General features: G+C 40.7%; 1 protein-coding gene across 2 annotated transcripts in view; it reads right to left on the minus strand.

Moving 5' to 3' along the window:
* POU6F2 (POU class 6 homeobox 2) overlaps positions 1-24,861 on the minus strand; it is a 322,643-nt gene that overhangs the window by 161,353 nt on the left and 136,429 nt on the right. For both annotated transcript variants that reach the window (XM_044419127.1, XM_044419128.1), the window contains one exon: positions 2,679-2,770. In XM_044419127.1, coding sequence (XP_044275062.1) covers positions 2,679-2,770 — 92 coding nt within the window. The remainder of the gene's footprint in view (positions 1-2,678; positions 2,771-24,861) is intronic.

Here is a 24,861-nt window from a genome sequence, read left to right on the forward strand (position 1 = left end):
CTCCTTAAAAAAAAAAGGCTGCAGAAAAGCTCAGGAGGAGAGGCCCAGGGTATGTAGAGCACCCACCAACTACTGTGTGTGAGGAATCACAAGGGTGCAAGAAATGCCTCCTGTAGAGAGGCCCACATGGTACCCTCAGCCACCCGATGGTGATTAACTACAATCAAAAACACACCCACAAGATATTTAAAAATTTTATAAGATATTCGGAGGTTGAGGGCAAAAAAATGCAAGTCACTTTTGTGAGAGAACACTTTCATGAAGCTGGAGGTCAGATCTTGGCACAGCACTCACTCTGCTTCCCCCCCTCCCCTCACATACACACTTTCCCTCCCACTCCAGCTCAAATAGCACTTCTATGGGGCTTGCAAAAAAGGAGTGGTATTATTAGCACCTACATTAGTGACAAAATGTATCCACAATCACTTCTCAGAAATTTAACAACAGAAGGACCTGGGGAAGCTCCTGAACTCTGAAGGACAGTTAGAGCTAAATCAAAATTTATCAACTTCAACTTTTTTTTCTCTGAAAACTCCTAAGATTGGTTCCTTTCTTGCTTCCTTAGAAATACAAGGTCACTTTGCAGAAATACAAAGTCACTTTGCAGACTGTCCTCCACATTTTCTTCACCCTTTGGCGTGTGTGCATGTGGGTTAGCTGCACTCCCTCCTCTCTGCCTCTGCTGCCTGTGGATGCTAGGCCCTGGAATGATGCTAAGTATTGCAGTATTGTGGAGAATGCAAAATGGGTTCCATGGGACCAGACAATTGGCATTTGCTGAAGCAGCTGAAAACACACACACACACTGAGTGAAAAAGAAGAAAGAAGCTGCGCTACAACTCTTGCCAATGGTGAGCTCCACCTGTGAGAAATAGCAGAATTTCTCCTCTCCCTGGAGAAATGTGGGGAAATGGTTCCCCCAATTTCTCTGCCAGGAAACTCAGGTCTTTCATGCCCAGCTCTATTTAAAAGTGCAGCATGTGGCTTACTTTCAAAACATAGTCATGATATGGCTGATTTTCTTTGAAGGCTTTCCAGTTTCTTTACATCCTACTTTGAATATAGTGTCATGAGCAGGTTTCTCTCTCCATCTTTCTTTTTTCTCAAGAACTTAACACAATCTTTTTATCAGAGATTAACTGGTTATAGTACTGTTTAAATCAAAGCAGCATTCTTCTTAAAGTGTGGGGGAAGCTTCTGTCCATGAAAAGAGTTGAATCTAAACTGAAAGATCTCTTCTTTCCCTTCCTTTCAAAAAAGATTCTGACTGCCTTCAGGGTGGTTTTTGCTCCTTGTAGGCTAGGAATATCAGGCACCCCTTCTGTCGTCAACTCACAGGGTCAAGGAACTCCCCCTCAATATCCTCTCCCTCCCCTGTTCTAAAATGGCTCCCTTCTTTTCCAAGGTGGGCTGGTTTACATGCTTGCTCTGAGAATCTATACTAGGTAACTTTAAAACAGCAAAGAATCTGCCCACCCCTGCCACTCTGCCTCCTCAGAACTGGATGAATTTAAGTAGCTTGCAACATGTGAAAGCTGGGTCCCCTGCCTCCATCTGGTAGCTCAGACACAAAACAAAGTCCTCAGCCAGAATATAGGAGCTGGCTATTTTTGAGTGGAAGGCCATACATTAAACCCTGTCATGTCAAGCAACTTTTTGAGTTGGCAGCCACTCAGTGGGCATACCTGCACTTCGTACCTAATCTGGTTTAAGAGCAATTTCTTCTCCCCAAAAGTGGGAGATGTCTTTTTACCTGGTCAGGATGGTTGCACATTTATTCCAAGACTGTCTCTACTCTGACTGGCTGAGGCTCTTCAGCATGCCAGGAAGACATCTTTCCCATCCCCTACTAGCTGGTCATTTTTTAAAAAAACTGGAAGTGTCAGGGAATGAACTTGGTATCATCTGCATGCAAAATATGTGCTCCATCGCTGAACTATGGTCCCTCTCCAAACATGTAATGTTTCATGAATGTGCAGCTCACGCTAATTCTCTGTAGCATTCTAAGTTAAGTGCCACTGAAGCAAGCACAAATTCCCAGCACCCTTGTCAAACTACAATTCCCAGAATTCCTTGAAGAAGCTGTGCTAGTTCAGGCAGCATGCACAGATTTAAGTTTCTCATGTTAATATGTCCAAAAACTGTGGTCCAGAATGTCTGCCAGCTCTTCTCTAGCAGCTGGCTCAATCACTTCCTAAAGGCTTTATCATTTTGTTGTGTATTATTGCATAATTCACATAAATACTGGTTGGCTCCAGACTAAGATAAATGGAATCAGAAACAAGTCCATGTGTGACATACATGACTGTCAAACCAAATAAACTAATCTTTCATTAAAATTACAGAATAATTTTATATCAGCTTATGCTCTGTATTCAAATAAAAGCTAATATGAGGCTCCAGAAACTTAATTTAATGGGGGAAATCCTTAACCCAAATCTTAAAATTTGCTTAAAAATTATACATATGTGCAACCTGAGTTAAATACACATACACACAATGTATAAACTTTCCTTCCATTTATACACATGCACACTTTTAAAAATGTTAATTGCTATGCACATATTGTCTCTGACTAAAGCATGCAGCCAAGCAATTCTATTCTATCCATTTAGTTGATTGTTAACACTTGCTTCCAGAACACCAAATTTCATTTATGTGCAATGAAAGAAACTGACCTGGGGCCCAACAGGGAACGCTGGATGGGATTGACTGGGTTGGTGCTGGTCAGATGTGTTCGTATCAGACAGTGCTGTGTTTCCTCTGGCTCCTGGAATTCAAATAAAAAGCTCTACCTTAATATCTAGCCTGGGGACTAGCACATTACATTTTGCTGTGATGTCACATAGCATCAAGCTGGAAATGATATGCTAAAGCGGTTTATCAATAACTCAAGCGCTCAAATCACTTATCAGCTGCATAAATTATGCTAACATTCATTCAGGACAGCCTACTTCCTCAGAGCGATATGGAAATCTGACAGCAGTGAAACTGAAGCTATCATCAGCGCAGCTAATGTGGGCTGCATTATACATCCATTTACATAAAAGCACATGAACTTTCCGCATGGAAGGAACCAGGGGGGGTTAATGCTAAGGTGAACAAAAGCTATCCTAATTTTACAGAGCAAAAATCATCTAGGCCAAAGTCAAGTCACTTCCGTTTATATCTCAGGAAAGGATTTTTTTTTCAAAAAAACAAAAACCAAAAAACCCTCACTAAAATATGTAATGCTTGCAAAACAAATCTCTGTCAATTAGCCAATCCGAGCCAAATGGGCTTTCCACTGATACTGAAGAGTTGCCCTGAACATTCAGTGTGCTAAGAAGAGCTGCCATAAACAGTCAGCACAACAAGGTGGCAGAATGCATGGGGAAAGGGATGTGGAAACCACAAAACCGCTGCAGGTGGCAACACCCTGTGAGATTCCCATAGGTAATGACTAGACCTCCAATTCTCAGAAGGAAATGGTTGATTTTGTATGGCACTTTACCACCACCACCACCCCACTTGTGGAAAAGAATGGCTATCATTTATAAGTGGTGGGAGCTAAATATACTCCCTGCCCAATGCATAGAGAACCAATTTAGATGAGTTAAATGGTGCAGAGTAAATTCTGGCTGGCCACACATAACATTATCAGATATCTTATTACAGCTAACATGAGTAGGCAAAAGTGAAATTTCAAAACTGGCCCAGAAGAGAGAGAAAGACAAATACAATCTTGACTCTCTGTTCTTATCAGCATCAAATTTTAGTGGCTTTTCATCCCATAATTTTCCTTTGATAAAACTCTCCTGCTGCAGTCCCAGTAAACACACACTTCCAAAACTACAATAGAAATTCCCTCTTGAGACTAATACCTACTTCAGTGGGTGCATGATTTTATTATAGCCATGGTAAAAGGATGCACAACCTGTCCCATGTGCTCCTGCACTGTGAGAAGAAAAACAGATGCTCCTCCTTACTCCTGATGTTAAGAGGCAAAAGAGTCTCTCCATCCCATAAGGTTCCCGTATCCTTGCAGTAAGGGGTCCTCAACCCTTCAGACCCATGGACACATTTAGAATTTTGAGAAAATGTTGTGAGTACCACCACAAAATGCCTACTAACCAGTGGCTCTTACATTGGGTTTTATTCAGCAAAAATCTTTGTTTCATATCTGCAATTTGTCTTTATTATGTTTAGTATTAGTAGTATTACTAGATTACACCTATATCCTGCTTTTTTCATAGTGCTGGGATCCCCACAGAGCTTCAGCCATGGAGCAGTACAGAAACAAAATTAATATTAATACTAGTTTAAGTATTAACAGCCCAAGACAGCTTCCATAATCCTACTCTCCATTTTATCTTTATGACATCCCCATGAGATATAGGAGTCCATGACTGGCCCAAAGTCACTCAGTGAGCTTCGTTGAGAGTGGGGACTAGAGCTCCAGTCCAACCAGCTCTAACCCCTTTGCTACACTGGCTCTTTCTAATAAGGGTTGGAGATGCAATAAAGCTAATACTCCATTATGCTTAAGCTTTGGCAATGACCAGTAGCAGCTTCCTTTTTGGAGAGGATTATTTTAAATGTTCTACTGGAGCAGTCTTTAACATTCACCGATGTGCATGTTATCACCTAAAAGTCTGATAGTACGAAATTACAGAGATTAACACTAACTTCTTATAATGCAATGAACTGTGCACCATATAGCGCTTGCAGTATTTGAATGGGTTGCATATAGATGCCAACTTCAAATGAATAGTCATTTGGGTATTTGGTTGGCTTTTGTCTAAGCCAATGTACAATTTCTGTAAGGTGCATGTATTTTATACAAATACATGTATGCATTTTTTAAAAAATAGAAAATTAAAAAACGCACATTTTTTCAGGTGTGCACAGGCACAATTTTGAGAACCCATATGCAGGCAGTATTAGAGGTGTTTCCAGGACCCCTGCTCAAGTACATCTCAAGCATCCAGCAAAGGATCAGTGACTTTATATAACCAAATCCTAGAGTCAAGGCATGTAGGAGCAAGAGAGCAGACTTAATGCAGCAAAAACATTGTGATAGTGAAGACTGGCTTTGAGTGAGCTCCACAACTGATCAGTGCTAACATGGATTTTCTCACCAGACCTTTGCATGCCTCAACAGCTACCTTGGACAAAGAACAGCCTATAATGCACCAGTTTGTACATGCAGTTCAATATCTACTTAGGGAATGAGCGGGGAAATGCCAGCCTAACATCCAAATCCAGCATTCCTGGGATTCCCCAAATAGGCATGTCCACCCCCTTTTCCATAGCTACCAATCAGGGGAAATTCTCACTCCTGATCAGGTAGCTTCCTATTTTTTTTGTGCAGTTTCTTCCTTTTCCAAAAATGTTGAAATATGTCTTCTAGACCTAGTTACTGGCACTAAGAGTTTTAAGCAATAGGCTTGGGGCTTTTTTTTTTTTTTTTTGGGGGGGGGGTTTTTTTTTTTCCCTTTTTTTTTTCCCCCCCCTTAAATAACCCCCCCCCCCCCAAGAGCTTCTTTGAAATTGATTCTGGCCCTGAGGTTGAAACAGGTTCCATAGCCCTGAAGGATATCCACTTCCACTAGGTGGATTGGGGTATGCATATTGTTTCTGCAGGTAGAAGCAGGAGTCTGTGTATTTATTGTTTCTGAGCAAGGATGAATGAAATCAAATGCGTAAGAAGCAGAGTTGCCTAAAAAATAACACATCCCAGCAACAATTTTCAGAATTTTAACTTGACTGTTCGGCACAGATTTTGTTCTCTGCGGTTTTACTGATGGGTGTAGAAATGGAATTCTAACTCAACCTTAACAAGAGCCTTTTCTCCCCAATGTTTGTTCTATGAATAACAAGTGCAAGGCAATTCAGAACTTCTTTATTGCCACACCATGGTCTGTGAAGGAAAAAAGGAAGGATCAGATTCTGTCATACTTATAAATTTTAAAGAAGGTATTATCTGCTCATTTAAAGCAAATTCTTCAATATATTCTCCAAGGGGACAGACTTATAAATAATGGAAATGTGAAAGAAATACCTCACCACATTATGGTTCAAATAAAATAGACTGCTACATATTAGTCAATTGACTTCTATCTCTACAGTGATGCATCAATCTTAATAATATTTTATGAGGGGATTAAACAATAAATGAAAAGAATGATTATGCAGCAACCTGGGAATCTGATTAATTTGTAATGTTCAAAAAACCCAAAAGAAAGTCAGAGATGCACATTGGTTTGGGGATACTTACAAGTATTGTATTGAAATTTTTACATTGATTTGGAAAAGGCTAATAATAAAAGTATGCAAATTTGGTGATAGCCTTGTGAAATGATTTATGTCAAAATATATTTTGTATGTAATGTTCTCCTTGTCACTTAACACAGAGAGTGGCATTTTGGAAGGCATTCAGTCAACTGAATATTTATTTTAAAAAAATAAAATCAGGGTAGGAAAAGTTCAGGAGGGAAGAATACAGTCTTCAAAGAATAAATGAATAAATAAAGCAAAAGTTCACATCATAATAAGGTATTGCTACAGGAGATGCAGGTAGTATTGTCATGGTTCATTTGGGAAAATATAAAGAAGAAATAATAATGCACACATCTTTGCATAGCTTACATATGTCATGATAATTTCAAAAATACATGTCTAACTTACTTGAATTATGCCTATTAAAATGAATGCTGATGAGTTATGATGGCTAAGAGACTGACTTTCAAATAGGAGAATTCTGGATTTGGATGTTGTCTCTGAGAATTCAGGAGTGCCCCTTTCAGATGATTCTCACACATACACTGAATATACATGGGAAGGTACAAGGCATTCCCCCTCCCAGCAGGAAGCCTTCCCACATGTCATATGCTTTAATACCGCCACATCTAGTTTTGCCATTGCATGTGGTCAAAATTCCTTATTCTAAGATTTTTTGCCTCTTAAATAAGCCACAGCAGCACTCAAAGCAGGTGTCATTCCTCACTTTTCATGACACAGGGAGTATCACAAGTTGTATCACAGGTGTTACAACCTGCCTTGTCGCCTGTTTTCACCCTAAGGATCAACTTGTTACAATTATAGCTTTTTCAAACAATGATACAACGGTCAGGGGAGCCTGGTTTTGTGAATAAGGCACAGAGCCTTTTGGATTGACTAAGCATTTCATTCGCCTATGAATTGTCATATGATAAGCTTCTTCTGTGTTTCACTATCCACTGGTGTCTTGTACACAGGGTTTAAAAGCTTTGTCTGTGATAGTTCAAATATGATAGAAAGTTTAAATACTGGTTTCAAAATGGTTATCAGCATGTGAGATAAGCACATGATTACGTAAAACTATCCTGAGCAAGAAAACTACTGAAAGTAAGCTTAATAGGTGCCAACTACCTGTGATGTGTTCAAGTTTTTTACTCCTAGTCTCGAGTCAAGTCTCAAGTCTTTACTTTCAAGTCCAAGTTGAGTCTCATGTCATTGCAAGAAATTTTCAAGTCATGTTTCTTCCTCCACCTGCCCCTGCTCCCTTGTCTCTCCTTCCCACTGCCTCCCTCATGCCAAAAAAAAAAAAAGAGCTGAAACCTTACCTTGCCTTCCCCGTACTGGAATCCTCTACTTCCTATCCTGGCCTCACCCCCTTGAAATTCCTGCTCTCTCATCACCTCTTCTATATGCATGCCTGTCTTCCAGCCCATCAGAGATGCCTTCTGTCAAGATCACCCCAGAATATCCTGCCACACAGTGGATGCAGGCAGTAAGCCCTGGAGTAACTCAGCGGTAAAAATGGCAGACATCACAAGTCAAGTTGAACCTGAGACAAGTTGCTGATGCAACTTAACTCAGACTTGGAAGCATGTTGCTAAACTCAAGTCCCCAACACTGTTACTATTTATTTATTTAAAACTTTTATATGCCGTCCCTTATGGATGGCATCTCGGGACGGCTTACAATCATTAAAACAGACACAGTAAAATGACATCTAAATATAATAAATAACAAATAACCAAAAATCTGTTAAGTAAGTTAAATAAAAAGTGACTGTTGACATTAAAATTAATTTTTAAAATAAACAATTTTAAAACAATAAAAAGGTTTTAACCTGGCACTGAAAAGAATATAAACTCTGCGCCAGGCGAAACTCTCTGGGGAGCACATTCCACAATCTGGGCGCCACCACATAGAAGGCCCTCCTCCAAGTAGATGTCCTTTTTGCCTCCTTCAGGAGGGGTCCCCAGAGCAGAGCTTCTCCTGCAGATCTTAAAGGGCATGAGGGCGTATAAGGAAGGAGACGTTCCTTCAGGTATCCTGGTCCCAAGCCATTTAGGGCTTTATAGGTCAAAACCAGCACCTTGAATTGTGCCTGGACTTCAACTGGAAGCCAGTTGGAGTTGATAGAGGACCGTCCACATTAGCAACCTGGCTGCTCTGTTCTGTACCAGCTGAAGTATCTGGACTGTTTTCAAGGGCAGCCCCACAAAGAGCGTGTTGCAGTAATCCAACCAAGAGGTTACCAGAGCATGAATCAGCATTGTTAGGCAGTGTTTGTCCAGGTAAGGACACAGCTGATTGACCAGCCAGAACTGTAGGAAAGCACTCCTTGCCACTGCTGCCACCTGGATTTCCAGTGACATCTCTGGGTCAAGGAGTACTCCCAAGCTGTGGACCCTGTCCTTTAAAGGAAGTTGGAGTTGTCCCACCACCACCTGCTCCAACACCTTGCCCAGAAATGGGATGTTGGCCACTGGTCTATAACTGGCGACCACCTCTGGGTCAAGGGACACCTTCTTCAGGACAAGTCTGATCACCACCTCCTTTAAAAGTGCAGGGACCCGGCCCTCCCTCAGTGAGGCACTAATTACCTCCTGGACACAGGTACCAATCCCGTGTTTGGCTTTGGTGAGTAGCCATGAAGGGCAAGGGTTGAGTAAGCAGATTGGAGGACGTACCAGTCCAAGCACCTTGTCCACATCATTAGGACACAATAACTGAAACTCATGCAACAATGATGGATCAGACAGGGCTCTGGACACCTCCTGTAATGGAACTCTATCAACTATAGAGTCCAGCTCATGAAGAATCTGAGCTATTTTCTCCTTAAAGTGCTGGGCAAAGTTGTCACAGTGGGTTATCGGTGGTGCCACTGGATCTTTTTTAGGGCCAGGATGTATTAGGCCATGTACCACTTGAAAACACTTCACTGGAAAGCACTGTGAGGAGGCAATGGAAGCAGAGAAGTATTGCTTCTTCGCCACCCTCACCACCACAGCATAGGCTTGATAATGAGCACGTACTGTAAGCATGTTTGGTCAGATTCATCCTGTGATTTCCTCCACCTGTGCTCTAATCAGCTCCCAGCCTGCTTCATTGCCCATTCACCTGAGTTATTTGCATTCAAAGCAAATAACTCAGGAGTATACCATGGAGATAAGCAGGCTCTGCCTGGTGGGAGAGGATGCTTAGGAGCGAACATGTCAATTGCCCTGGTCATTTCCCCATTCCACAAATCAACCAGAGGATCAACAGGAGCACCAGCTTTATCAACCGGAAAGTCCCCCAGAGCCCTCAGGAATCCATCCGGATCCATCTGGCTCCAAGGGCGGACCATCTTAACAGGGTCCACACCCTCACAAAGGCCAGCCCCAAGCTCAAGCCTCACAAGGAAGTGATAGAACTTCTATGCTTGTTAATATTCCACTGTTTGCATTAGATTGTTGTTTCCATTTATTAAGTTTTTTCTTTAATTTGTTATTCCACCTACTTTTGCCTTTGACATTAGCCACTTTTGACTCCAACAAGTTTCCCCTAGGCTAAACTGGACTTCATCTGATGGTCTTGGTCCAGCAAACAGTAAGCAACAATAAGTGAACAGGCAGCTTCATACAGAAGAAGTAGGTCCTTCAATTGCACCAGTGTGAGATCATCAAGATTTTAAAGATATAAAGGTTTTAAAACAGAATATCATTGTTTTCAATTGCTAATACCAAATCCACATTTAGAGGCAACTCATGTTTTTGTGAGTCAGGGTAATGAGATTTTTGAAGATTCTTCAATATATTCAAGGAGATAAACACGACACACATGTATATCTATTAATTTTTAAACCATGTGTTCTGGACAGATGTGGGTACTACTGAAGCATAATTAATAAGACATGGCACCCTTGTATGCACTCTGCCATGCGTGGGTATCAGTGTTCCAACATTAAAGGATTATGACTTTTTCCATATGTGTTCTACGGAAAATTTGGCATGAATTTAAGTAGTCTAGCTTGCCTGTTGCATTCAAGTTGTGCCTGGCTTGTAATGCAGCACCCAATTTATCTATCCGTTTTTGCAAAGTGGTTTAGCAATGCCTGTGAAATGGCATAAAATTTCATGCGTATGAATGGCATTTTACACAGTTCAATATGAGATTATTCATGCTGTCTTTTCAGGTTCAAAGAGGAACACATCCTTTCACCCATAAATCTTTCTGTATACACTTGTACTTCATTTAGCCTTGTAGATCCTCCTCCTAATCTACCCACTGTATAGGAATTGCTCTAGAAGCAACTTTTGTTTGATAGCCAGAAGGGAATCAGCAGACTGTGAGCTGAGAACCAAGTAAATGCAGCAAAGCAACAATTTCAAGCTGTCTGGAAGCTCCACTGCATCCCACAGTCCACCTGAATTTATTCTCTGCCATCTATTAGTGTCAGTGAAAGCTGAGGAGAAAACACCCAGGAAGGAAAACTACAGCTATAAAACATTCAGATGAGCATATGATTCTCTTTTTCCTCACAAGGTATGGTACCTGAACCATAGGGGCTGGGTCTTAGAATATTAAAATACTTATTATAGATAACTGTTATTTGCAAAATCATCTGAATATAGCACAGCAATTAAATGACACAGTAAAAAATTATCATAAATTCAACAGGAATTTGGATGTATCGTTGAAGTTCAGGCATTGTTTGCCACAGTATCATTGTGTGTGTGTGTATGTGTGCTGGGAACTGGGCTGGCCGCCTTGGGGCTTTCTGGGTTGTTGATCAGAAGTCTTCCCTAGAGTCCTCCCTGAATTCTTTTCAGCTAGAGATGTTGAAGATTAAACCTTGGAGAACATTTAGCATTAAAAGCATGTGATCTGCATTCTCTCAGTGCTGTCCATCAGATCTTTTCAAGTGGCACAGGGCCTTTTGCACAGCAATATAGGCCAGGAACAGGTTTGATGGAGACTTCAATAGCCTGTGATGACATGTTTACAAGACGCTGCACCATCACTTTTATCTGACAGGACCCGGACTCCACAGTGATGGCAACAATGTTACTGAAGGTGCCCAGAGTGATGTCTGTACCAGCTTTATGTGGTGGTTTTTAGTTACTGAGGCTTGAGCATGGGGTCAAGATGCTTGTTGAGTCGGAGAAATGGCATGTATGTTTGATCCTTCCTCTTCACAGTTTATTCAGTCTAGCAGAGACGGAATGTCTGGCTGGACTACATCGACAGGCTGACATCCCCTTTCCTGTGTTAGGTACTCAAGAGAGTACTGGCTGGTTAACTATAAGCACTCTCAAAATAACTAATATTTCAATCAAATTGCAGGGCTGGCTTTGGGATAGTCACCCCACATGCTTTATGGGACAACTTCTGCTAAGAGAAAGGTGGAAGTGTGCTCCTGTTGAGTCTCTTGGATCTCCCAGCAGTCTTTAGTACCTTTGACTATGGTACAATTTTGGATGGGCCATTTAGAGGCACCTCTTTCTACTCCCTCTTTGGTGTTTCCTCTGCTTGACCCCTGTGAGAATTATGTCTTGGGCCCCAAGGTCCTCTGCTCTTTTCCTCCATGCTCTTGATGTAGATAAGAATGCTCTCCATTTCAAACAAATTGGTTTAATTTGCACTTCTAGAACAAAATGTGGATTGAAACTCAGCATTTTTTAGTTGAAAGACTGCACACAAAAATGCGTGTGTGTGTGTGTGGGGGGGGAATCCCTGAAATTGACCACATACCATCTCACCCATCTCATACCTTGCCCTTCTTAGCTAATAAGGGCTTGTCAGGGGATATAACTGATGTGTCAACACAGAAGGGATGGTTCCTACTGGAGGTAGAATTACATATCAGTCTTGTAAATAACTAAACCATATAATTAAATAAGTGCAAAATGGCCATTGACCAGAAACATACCGATTCCTTATTGTTTAACATTTACCTGAAATTGCTGGAGGGGGTCATTCATTATATCTCAATGGTAAAGTAGATGCTTTGCATGCAGAAAGTCCAAGGTTTAATCCCCTGCATTTCCAGATATGACTAGGAAGGAAAATTGCTTGAAACCCTAGTGAGTCATTGTCAGTCAGTGTTGCCTATTGGACCAATGGTCTGACTCAGGATGGAGATTTTACTTGAGATGTACAGAACCCTGATGACATCCAGCTTCACTTATTTTTTTTCCACCCAACTCAGGTGAAGAAGCAGCTGTCCTTAATTAGTACCTGGGCATGATTAAGGACCTGGCAGAGAGCTAATAAACTGACACTCAGTGTAGAAAGGATGGTGGTACGATTAGTGGATGGTTCACCCATGTAAATAAACGGGGTTCAACCAATTCTGGAATGGGTTGTACTCCCACTAAAGTTGATGTTGGTGACTTGTGGCCCTCCAGATGATTTGGCCTGTAATTCCCATCATACCTTACCATGCAGACTAGGTCTGATGGGAGTTGTAGGCCAAAACATTGAGGGATCTGGGCAATAGTTTAGGTTGCTCTCTACTGTAAGAATCACCAGCTTTGACTGATCTATCAGTTGTGAGTCTACTCAAATGGAGATGAATTGGGTGCACTTATTCATGTCTTACTAACTTCCCATTTAGATTATTTCAATGCAATTTTAAATGGGGCTGTCTTCAAAAACAGGCTGGAAATTTCAGCTGACCCAAAATAGGGCTGTGAGACTGTTAATGAGCGCTAGGCAGTTTGACAGTACTATGTGAGTTCTGGATGTTAATATCAGTTGCCACTTGGTGTCACAAGGTGATACATACAATCCTAGCTGCCTGACTACTGTATCATTTATAAACATGCTTTGTGCACATTTTTGGTCACATTCACACTGAAGAATTTTAGGTGTGCATATAAAAAAAATTTAATGGTTTGGATCCAGACTTGTTCAGACTTAGAGAAAACCCATTGAAATAAACAGGACTCAGTATGCCAAAAAATGGATCCACTCCAAATGTATTCAGCAGCCCCTTTGCTCATTTTTAAAATTCCTTTCTCATGTTCACCCTTCAGTCTTTTATTTACATTGCCTTCTACAACTCTCCTCTCCGATTTATACCATTTTACAAAATAAACATATATATTCATATTAGGGCCAATGTGTATGATTATTTTACTTATATTTTTTCAAGCTAAATGACAACTGAGAAACAAGGTTCCTACATGAGAAGGGATATAATTGTAAAAACATGTTCTTTATTAAAAATAGGCTAACTGCACTTGCCCCTAACCCTCCTCCCTCTGAATAGTGCACAAATATCCCTCTGTTAATGGTACATGCATCTTTTATGAACTGGACCCTTTCCATTGTGAGTTCTGGTTTCTTTTCTACTGAATGCATTAGCACACATATAATCACATTAAGGTCACAAAGACCCTATCAATTTTCTGTGAATTCATACAATATTTCATTTGCTGTTAGCACTGCTGAATATAGTGGTAATAAAGGTTGCCTATTAGAAGATGGACAGTTGGATGCATTATTATTTTATGCTGGGCAGCTGATCCCTAACTAAACAGGCCAGAAGACTCTCTAAATTAAACTTCTTTTCTTTCTGTTCTTGCAAGCTTACTAAATGCCAAAGGCAGAGTATGTTAAGAGAACATCTATTATTTGCAGCAAGTACTACTGTTTGCCTTTAAAAAATCACTACTTACAGACTCCTTATGATGTCCCTCACTTAATTTATATATATTTTATTTACTCTGTTCAGAAAGCAAAAGCAACTTTATTGCCTGGCCCAGTTGTAATCCCCACAGCATGTCTTGGTTGAATTTGTTAATTGCAAATGTTGATCAGACTCCCACTCCCAGAGGAAAACATTTTGACTTAAAAAATACACTATACAGTTGACATCTATGGAATATTTTTTTAAACTTGGACTGCAAACCTAAAAACACTTACCTGAAGTCCCAATGCACTCAATGGGGTTTTACTTCTATTCTGACATATATAGGCTTGTACTTCTTTCATTTTTCACTCATTGAGAAAACAAAGGGGTCATGACAACCACAAAAAAAAAAGAAAAAAAAAGAATGAAAGGAAATGTCTCCCTAACTGGTGCCAGAAGTGCAAGATGAGACCAGGTCTCAGAGTTAGAAGGCCAAGTATATATGTGTCTTAATAAAAAACCCATAATACTCAAAAGAAACCAATCCTACACTCGAAATGCCAAGCTGGAATGTTTACTCATAAGCAATTATTTATCTCATTTCACCATAAAACCAGCAACTTCAGACCATGAATGTGAAACCACAAAGCTGCTCATAAGAAGCATTTAGGTTATCCACTGTACTTGCTTAGCAACCAATGAACAGCCTTTAAAAAATCAAATTGCTATTAGGATTGTGAACTTTTCTAGCTCCAGTAAAAGCTAGTCAAACCAGCACTGCAGACCTTTCTCCGTCTGGTTTTTTGCAATACATTAATGAATATAACTTCAAGGAACAAGCTACTGTGTACATCCTGTATGTACACCACCCAGACCTCTAGCAGCGCCACAGGTGTAGTTTATAAATTAAATAAATAAATAAAATACTTGAGTGTGAAACAACACTTGCTTGCTTCTTTAAATACTTCAGTGATTGGAGAAGCCAAAGGATTGCTTATCTTCATCCACAGAAGATGACTGTAATGGTGGGGGCAAAGCAAAACTAGCACAGATACAATATGCTTCAGAGTGAATCAGGCAAGTATCTCAATGTCTTGCAAAAGAAAGCAGGATGTATTATTTTTACTGAGATATATTTTTATCAGATTGTGTTAAGCTGTGAGAACAGCAAAGACATGGGTGTTTATGAAACTATAGCTCTTCATACTTAGTCCACTGTTCTGGTCTTGCTTCCCACAGCTTTTTCTGACAATTTCCCACTCCACTCTATGGTTTTTATTCAGCACGACAGGGCAGCTGAATCAAGAGTCTCATTACAGGTTGTTCAGCTGCTCAGACTTGGCGGAGACTCTTGAACGAGTAGCCCCACAGAGATGCACAGAGTAAGAGCCAAGCAGTGAGCTAAGAGAATGACAGCAGTTGCAGGTCTGTAGCGGTAAGGACATGCTTAAAGTTCAGATCAATTCACAAGCTACAAATGGACATGCATATAACATGTATCATAAAATGTTCCTGTTTGCAAATATTCTAACAGATCCATCACACCATCCCCACCGCCGAACCCCAAGTCCTCAACAGCATGATACCTATAGAAAATTTTCATGCTATGCCTCAGCAGGGTGAGCCATTTCCTCAAATGAGAACATTGGCTTGTATTTTTAGTAACTCATGGTATATATGTGACTGAAGATTTTGTGTGTTTGGGACTGTAATTCTGTTGCTGAGCAAAATCCACTGGTTGTGGCACAGTCTGACTAAAAATTAACATACAATTCTAATTTAATTCTAATTTTTCTTATAAAGGAAGCAAATGTACTGGATTTAATGAGATTCAGCATGCAATCCTATGCACATTATACAAAAATTGGGCTGGCTTCAGCTTCAGGTTAGGGTTAGGTTCAGGGCTAGGGTTAGGCTGAGAGGTGTAGAAATTTTTTTCTGTCTAAACCAGGGGTCTCAAACTCATGGCCCGCGGGCACCTTGCCAGGACAGGCGGGGCATGGGGGAGGGGCCCTGCGGCTTTCAAAGTGCCGGCGGCGCCCGGGCCGGCTGCGGGATGAGCGGCCCACCACCACCGCGGTGGTGGAATACTGGATGCGGCCCAGTCTCACCCAGACTCTACTTCCAGCGGCCCCCAGGTAAGTTGAGTTTGAGACCCCTGGTCTAAACACTCATAGGATTGCAATGCAACCTTAGAGTGATTAAATGTGATTGGTTTTGTACTATTCACAATACAAGAAACAAGGCTCCCCCCACAAGCAGCCCCCCCTTTCTATAATTACATGTTGCACAGATAGTGCAAAAGAACTCAGGTCATCCATATATTCCAACCGATTGACAACTTCCTTCTGAAATAGCTAGGCTGTTCCATAACTGCAAACATTTGACAGATGAAAATAGGAACACTTGAGTACTTGTAAAGATACCAGTGTTCTCAGAGCAAGGATTGTTGCTTGAGCTTTCCCTTTCCACTTCTCTGCCTACTGTAAATTGAGTTAATTTACTTTGCTATTGTTAATCTGTCTACTCCTGCACATTCCTTTGGAGCAGGCAAAGTCAGTAAACTGATCATAATAGTTTCAGCATTTTCTGTCAATGGGATGAGAAACATTAACTAGCATTTTGTGTCCATATCTGCATCAGAGTGAAGATTCCACCATCCCACTCTCAAGGGAAACTTGTGGACACATTCGAAAGCACCAGTGTCCACCTTTTAGGCAAGGAAGTGCTACATGGGGAAGGATCCTGTGTGCACTAATGGACTGCATACACTTGAACATTTTGACACTCAATCCAGTTAGGAGGTGGTTCATCCACCCAAGTGAATGGTGTTCAATGATCTTCTAGATGGTGTTGTGTTCTCCCTAGATCATATTCACCAGCTGGGGGATGCTTATTGATCCAGCATTGTAGTTAAAGACTCAAGGACTGTCTGTGTCTTTTATTAGGTTTAGGCATGGGTGTCCAAAGGCAGAACAAGGGAGCAGTTGTACCTCCTGGATGAGCCGTATCTCCAGATATCTGTCTGTCTTTTGTTCCTGTCTGTGTCTATGCTTCAGCTCCTGGCAGCTGGCCTATGTGATGCTACAAGGCACTGTTTTGTCCCCAGTGTTGTTCAATATCCAAATGGAACTATAGGGAGAAGTCACTACAAGGTTTAGGGCAGGATGCCAAATGTCTGATGATGCCAGCTCTCTTTTTCCATAATGTCTGAGACAAGAGAAGCTATGCTTAGATTTAGACATAAGTGGCTGAAGAGCAATCAATATAAACAGAATCCTTACAAGACAGAGACTCCATGCGTGGGTGATTTCCAGGACCAGGATTTGGGCTGTTTACATATTCTTTATGGGACTGCACTCCCTTTAAAGGATGAGGCCCATAGTTTGGAGATGCTCTTAGATCCAACTCTGTCACTGGAAGCCCAGATAATCGCAATGGCTTGGATTGCCCCTAATTAGCTTGACCTAGTGCAGTAAATATGCCCATTCCTGGGTAAGGATAGACTAGCCACTGTTAGTCAACTAGATTACTTGAATGTGCTGATCTGTGCTGAGCCACCATGGAAAGTGCTATGCTGACGGCTTCTCTAAGATCATAAAAGCAACTCTGGGGAAGGGCTTTGGGGGGCATTCCGAGGGGCTGGGAAGAGAGGAGACTGGCACAGCCAAGAAACAATGTATCCTGGCAGCACCTCAGCTCTTTCTTTCCCATTCTGAAGTGCCAAACCTAGGTATCTAAAACCAGTTTTCTGGATGCTTTGCCAAGCAAAAGAAACCCAGAGGCAACCTTCAGCTCCAGTTCAGAGGACTATGGGCATCCTCAAAAGACTGCACCCTTAGTGACTTTATTATATTAATGTTAAATAAATATCATCTATTTATTTAAAACTTTCTAGATTGTCCCTTACCAAAGTCTTGGGACAGTTTAACAGTAGATAAAGGTCAAGAAAAACTCTGCATCTTCTCCTCTTATTTATTTATATATTTATTTCCATACCACCCACTAGCTGAAGCTCTCTGGGCTGTGTACAAAAGCCCATAAAATAAAGTCAGAGCAGTACAGTTAAGAGTGCAGGGCTGGGACTCGGGAAATCTGGGTTCTAGTCCCCACTCAGCCATGGAGCTCACTGGGTGATGTTGGGCCAGTAACAGACTTTCAGCCTGACCTACCTCAAAGGGTTGCTGTTGTGAGGATAAGATGGAAAGAAGTAGGAGAAGTAGGTAAGCTGCTAAGTTCCTTGAAAGGAAAAAAGGTGGAATATAATTACAACAAATGATAAATCATTGTAAAATATAAAGTACAATAAAAAACCACAACATTATAATACAAAATTTAAAAAAACAGTTTTTAAAAAGTCATAATATGCTCCACAACTCAAATCACAGGCCCTTCTCCTTGTTGGCACCAAGTAAGCCTTGCTCAGAGATGGCAATCCTACATAGTGTCTGGGTAGATCGTATATGAGAAAGGCATTTTATCGGGCATTGTGATCCCAAGCTGTGTAGGACTTCTTAGGTTAACACCTTGAACTGAGCTTGAAAGCATATATGCAGTCAGCACAAGTGGGACAAAAAAGCAGTTACTTATTTGGAACCTTTGGGGATGCAGGTGGCGCAGTGGTTTAAACTGCTGAGCTGCTGGGCTGGTTGATCGAACGGTTGCCAGTTCGAATCTGCACAACAGGGTGAGTTCCCGTTGCTCCATCCCAGCTCCTGCCAACCTTGCAGTTCGAAAGCATGCAAATGCAAGTAGAGAAAAAGGTACCACTTCGGTGGGAAGGTAACAGCGTTCCGTGTACTTCAGTGTTTAGTCATGCTGGCCACATGACCACGGAGACTGTCTGTGGACAAACGCTGGCTCCCTCGGTTAGGAAATGGAGATGAGCACCACCCCCAAGAGTCAGACATAACTGGATTTAATGTCAAGGGGAAACTTTTACCTTTACCTTTATTTGGACCTTTTGGACCCTATTATAGCCTGGCTGTCACATTTTGTACAAGCTGCAGCTTTTGGACTGTCTTCAAGTGCAGCCCCACATAGAATGCACTCCAGTAATCTAGCTTATTGAAACCAAGTTACCTCTATTAGCTGAAGTGAATAGATGGCAGTCTGTGCTACCAAAACCACTTGGACATCAAGGGACAAAGATGACTCAAGGAGAAGTCCCAACTTACAAATCTGCTTCTTCAAGGGAAGTGTGGCAGGTTGGATTTCTCCACCCACTAACAGCATCTCAGCCTTTTCTGCATGGAACATCAGTTTATTAGACCTCTCCATTGTTTGTCAGGCCATTGTTGCAGCCAGGTAGTGGTTTAGCACATCCACTCCTGCTGATGAAAATGATAAACAGAGCTGTGTGTCATAAGTGTACTGACACCTATGACCCCATTCAGCTACTTCATGTAGATGTTATATAACATGGAGGACAAGAGTGGCCTCTGAAGAGTCCCATACTGGGGAGTCCGAAGGGCTGAGCAATATCCCCTAAGCACCAGCTTCCAGTGCTGGCAGTCCAAGTGGGAGCCACTGCAATGCCCCACTCCCACCTCAACCGGTCACCCCAGAAACATCCCATGGTTGTAGATATCAAAAGCTGCCAAGAAATCCAAGAGTACCACTAAGGTTATCACCCTGCCCCCAGCCCTCAGGTTTCTCTCTCTCAGCATGGATCATTATGTAGGACAACTAAAGTGCCAAAACACAGCCTGACCTCTGACTAAAATGGATCCAGTTAATCACTCTCGTCCAAGAATGCCAGCAGCTGCTTGGCCACTACATGTTTAAGAACCATCATATTTGCATAAAATTATTCAGATCTTCTGTGTCTAGAGAGGGTGGACTCACCATGGCCTACTTCAGGTGGCTTGGGACCACTCCCTCTCATAAAGAAGCATGTACAATTTCATTTTAACACACTGATATTCTTTTTGGTATTTTTTTTTTTTTTTGAAGAACATCCGTGGACATTAGAACAACTCCCTAAATAGCAACAATGGATAAACACCAGCTTGAGAAATGCAAGTCTATATTATTTATGAAGCCACAATTCTCCTGTAAATAACCCAGTTGTTAAAATGATATGTATCTATGTAATTGAGTCTTCTGTATACAAATAAATAAGGCTTTATTGCAATGTCAGAAGTTAACAGACCAGTCAATAAAATCAATAACTCACTTTTTCTTGCTTATATATCTACCTTTTCTCCACCTTTCTTATGTCCTCTGTTTGTTCTCGTTACATATTAACACTCAAAGGATATATAGCGCTTACGTTACTGTTTATTAAATGGTAGTAAGCAAAAGAAGGCTTAGGAATCACTATCTCAGCAATTTAGTAGACAGCCTATTTGTTGTGTGATTGCATAGAATATATACAAGGATATAAACAAGGAAGAGAGAAAAATTGCTCTCTTGATATATCAGAGTGCACAGGGTTTTTTTTAATATGAATGACTAGATGAAGGTCTAAGTAAATTAGGTCCATGTTGATACACTTAGTGAAAAGTGCTTCAGACCTGTATTGCATTATCTCATAACTGCTATCAAAACATTCCAGGATTACAGTCCAGCACTTCTATTGCAAGGCTATGCCACAATTTCCTTTTAAAAACAGCATTTCCCAGAAATTTATAATATAACCATTTTAAAAGGCTGAAAAACAGGATGATGGGTGCATTCTCAGAAGAAGAATTCTCATACTGGAGTTGCCAGCATAGGTCCTATGAAGTACAGAAGCTGGCCTGGCATTTGTACAATTTTTTCACAATAACTCTTACATGTATTGTTATTTATTTATTTAAAATATTTGTAGGCTTCCCTTTAGGCTACAAATAATCATAATAATATATACCCCATAATCATAGAACACACACACCACACACACAATTTAAAACAATAAAACACCATAGTACATAATTATAAGATTTATAACAAATGAAGAGCCAAGAAAACACTAAAACAGGTAACATATACCCGCAGGAAAAATTGTGTTTATGTTTTTAAATCCACCCAATAATTAATGTTCTCAATAAAGTCAAATAAAAGGTTACAACTAAAACCACATCATCTATACAGCAATCCAATAAAATCCTTGTTTAAGTGAAGACATTAGTACCCAAAATGGGACTTCAGAGCCTATGTGAAAGTCTGATGTACATCCACTGGAACTGGGCTGCTTCTCTTATATATTTGGACTTGAGAGATCTTAGACACACTCTCACTTTTCTTTGACCCATTATGACAACGGCAGCCAACTGAGAGCAAACCTTGGTGGGCATCAAGAATGGTGTCTTTCTGGACCCAACGCCTGCCCTGTTCTAGCTGTTCTCTGCTGGAGGTTGAGGTTACAGCCTACAACCTTTGGTCTGAGCTAACTGTCAGCAGCTACAGTAAACTAGAACCAGACTTAGGTGACATGAGGAAGTGACTCACAGTATGCAACTAGGGAAACAAACCAAATAACTAGATCCAATATTAGTGGACCTCTGGTCAATCCTAGACAAAGATAGCCTGGCCACCATTATTCATGTTCTGGACTTGTCCCATTCACAGTATGTAGAATTGCTGTTGAAGTCAGCTCATCAACTTCACTTAATACAACATGAACTAATGGGGGCCCGGCTTATGGAGCATAGCTTAGTTCCATTAAAACAATGGCAATGGCTCTTGGTCCATTCCTGGGCAACAATCCTGATGCTGGTTTTCATTTTTACAGCCTGAATTGACTTGGAACTTGGACACCTTGAGGAACACCATTTCATATAAGAGCCTGCCCATTTCATGGGATCTGCCTTTGAGACCCTTCCTTGGCCATCACGCCGGCTACTGAAAGTGAGATAAAGGGTAGCCCAAGATAGGGCCTTCTCTGTGACAGTGGCCCAGGCGTGGAAGACTTGGCACTAATCCTGTCTTTTCAGCATCAGGTGGACATTCTGAAGCAGTCTGGCCTGATGAACAGTATATACATTATTCTAAAAGCAACAAAATAATATATTTTCCTGAAATTAAAGTTCTACCTGAGAGCGCTGAAATACATATACATGTATTTTAGGAAAGCCTAAATGGACACAAGTGGACACATACAGGCTTCAGCCTATCCTTTGTCAAGATATCCTTTGCATGGATATCATGAAGACTGCAGTGTTTTTCATATATAAGATGCTATTGGTTGTCATTTGTTTGTTTTACTAGCAAAGAAGCGGAGAACTGAGCATATTTTTCTATGCGTTGAAACACAGGCACACTTTCTTTTCTGTCCAAAATGGCAGATTCTATCCTACGGCTTCCTGGCATTATCTGGGGCCACGGGATTATTTGGAGCCCCAGCTCCTACATCTGATGAGCTCAGAGCTAGGACTCTGAACAAGCAGACCCTAGCAAAGCCAGCTGCCTCTGGGGTTGCAGTCGTCAGCCTTAGAGAACAGGAAGGGGAGAATGCTGGGGGACAGGGGCGGGAGGAAGCTGGAGCCACGTAGATGAAATGCAAGGTGTGATGTGCAGTGGCAGCCAAGTTCATCACCATCACACGTTGCATTGGTGCACATAAACCTCTAAATTTGTAGATCGTGTGCTCTGAGTGTGTAGAGGGTATTCTGTCATTTCCTAAGACAAGCAGGCTTTGCCTTTTGCCCTGAACACATCAGTCTTGCTGCAACTAAAATTAATTGCAACTGTCCCATCAACAGCAATGGAATGCACCATGCAGTGCAAAACAGGTTTGCTTCCAAGCACGTCCCTCTAAGCTCAGTAGGACACACAGGTAAATAAGCACAGTTGTAGCCTTAGACATGACTAACCTGTAGTACTTATTGTGCAGACATATACATATCTACTACTCAAGCAAATTCCATTGATTTCAATGACATTTACTTCCATGGCTGTGTATACAGGATTGCAGGTTCAGTAATTTTTTGTTGGGTTCTGCCAATTCTTTCCTTTTTGCATTCAGATATGTCTTTTTCCTGCAATATACCTCTATTGCCATGGGTACACCAATTTATTTTGAAAATCTTTTGCTTTACCTTGTAGGAAGCATGTGGAATTCCAGTCATGAGACAGGATAATTCAGCAGTCACTCATATGATTTACCAAGGGAATCTATTTTAAATATGCATTGTTTTGCAACGAATGAACAAAGCTATGAAAAGTTTCCATCTGAAAATTAACTGTAGGCTTAAATTAATTTTTGTAATCACTGGTCATTAATATTTAATATATTCTTATAAAAGGATATACTGCTGCAATTCCCCATGCATCCAACATTTAATAATGTGGAAATACTTCATCGTCTTGCCATCCCTAGGACTAGATTTGCAATAACAAGTAATGTTAAATGTATTTTTTTATTTAAAAAATCAATAATAAATAAATACATAAGCACTTCCCAGCAGATTGCTCCTGATGTTATTTACAAAATTAAAAAACAACGATGGAGCAACAGGGGATTTTATAACCATTTCATTACTACCTCTTTAATTGTATATGGTGGAACTGCATAATCTGTTTATTGAAAATGAAATCTTTAGAACTGATTCTCCCTATAGACTTTTGCCATAAGCATTCAGTGCAATAGCACAGCATGTAACGTAATATTAACATTATATGCATCAAGCTTTAAACATCCCTGTGGTTTCCCTGCTGGAGCTGAAAATTTTCTAACACTCTCGTGTTCTGCCACTGCATTAAATCTCATATCTAATTTACAGACTGTAAAATACAATATTCACAGATTACAATAAATAAAGAAAGATACATTCTGAAAACACAAACACAATTGGTACTTGGACAAGCAAGACAATATTTAATAAAATGGAAATAAAGTAGACTTCCAGGAAATCTGAATGGAAAGTGATCACATGTCTTCTGCTGGGCTTTGCAAGACACTATCGACAAACACAACTTAAATGCTCACCAAAATATGCTGCTGGGTATTTTCAAGCTATATGCATAGCCAACTGGTGAAATCTTGTTGTTTGTTCTATTGAGTGAGTGCTCACTGGGTATAATGCAGTTTCCTATGCGGAGTTTTGAGATGGTCTATTAAAACAGCTTGGACTCTACCTCCTGTCTCTGCTGGGAACACTCATCTAAGTAAAAGTATTGATATGTTTGCTTGTAGAATCTATTGCAAAAGATTAATCAAAAGTAAGAAAAGCTCACTTGAAGAATCCATACCTAATTCGTGTTGACTTTTAACATGAACTATATAAATGAAAAAGATCTTGCCTTTCAGTACTATGTCCAGATAGACATTTTAAGAATCTTTCAGCAGCAACCTATAAAGTGGCTGGGAGCTCAAATAATGTTGACTCATTTAAGGAATTCTTCCAAGAAGCTGAAGGTTTGGGAATGGCCTGAAGCAAATTCTGTTGGAGTCTCCCTTATACCGACATTCTTGCACTATATTGGGCTTCCTTTTCCTCCCCTTAGTCTAAATTCCTATCTCTGCCATCTCTCACGCCAACAGCACATTCTCAGAGATTTAACCTTCAGATTGTCTAGTTTAAATTTATGTTGTTTAGAAAGACAAAACAGAGGAATATTTTAAAATGCAAGGAAATGTATAAGACCCTTTATTTACCTTTTCCTATGCTTTGTATGGATCTTTCCTTGCCATCATACCACTTCACATGATCTTTCTTACTGCAATGTCTTATGCTCTTGTGTTGTGAGCCGATTTAGAAATGTTTATGTGGAAAACTCACGTGGAAATTAAATTCATCATCTTTGGCCTGTATTCTCTAAAATAGTTTATGTAGCCTTGCTGACTAATGGGCTAATCCTCTGCATAGTGGGATCACACCCTGTTCTGGAAATATCTCTGAAGGGGAACCACATGATTTAGCGAAATGGTCTCAGTTCTTCCCAATGCCAGCTGGAAGGCTAGCCTAGGAAAGAACCACATCCTTTTCCCAAATCAAAATTGTTTCTTTTTGTAGATATTGTTAAAAAAGCACGGGTTGTTTCCACTTGGAAATGAATGC

The sequence above is a fragment of the Varanus komodoensis genome, unplaced genomic scaffold, assembly GCF_004798865.1.
Source record: "Varanus komodoensis strain SLA01 unplaced genomic scaffold, ASM479886v1 scaffold10, whole genome shotgun sequence".
In the NCBI taxonomy this organism is placed as follows: domain Eukaryota; kingdom Metazoa; phylum Chordata; class Lepidosauria; order Squamata; family Varanidae; genus Varanus; species Varanus komodoensis.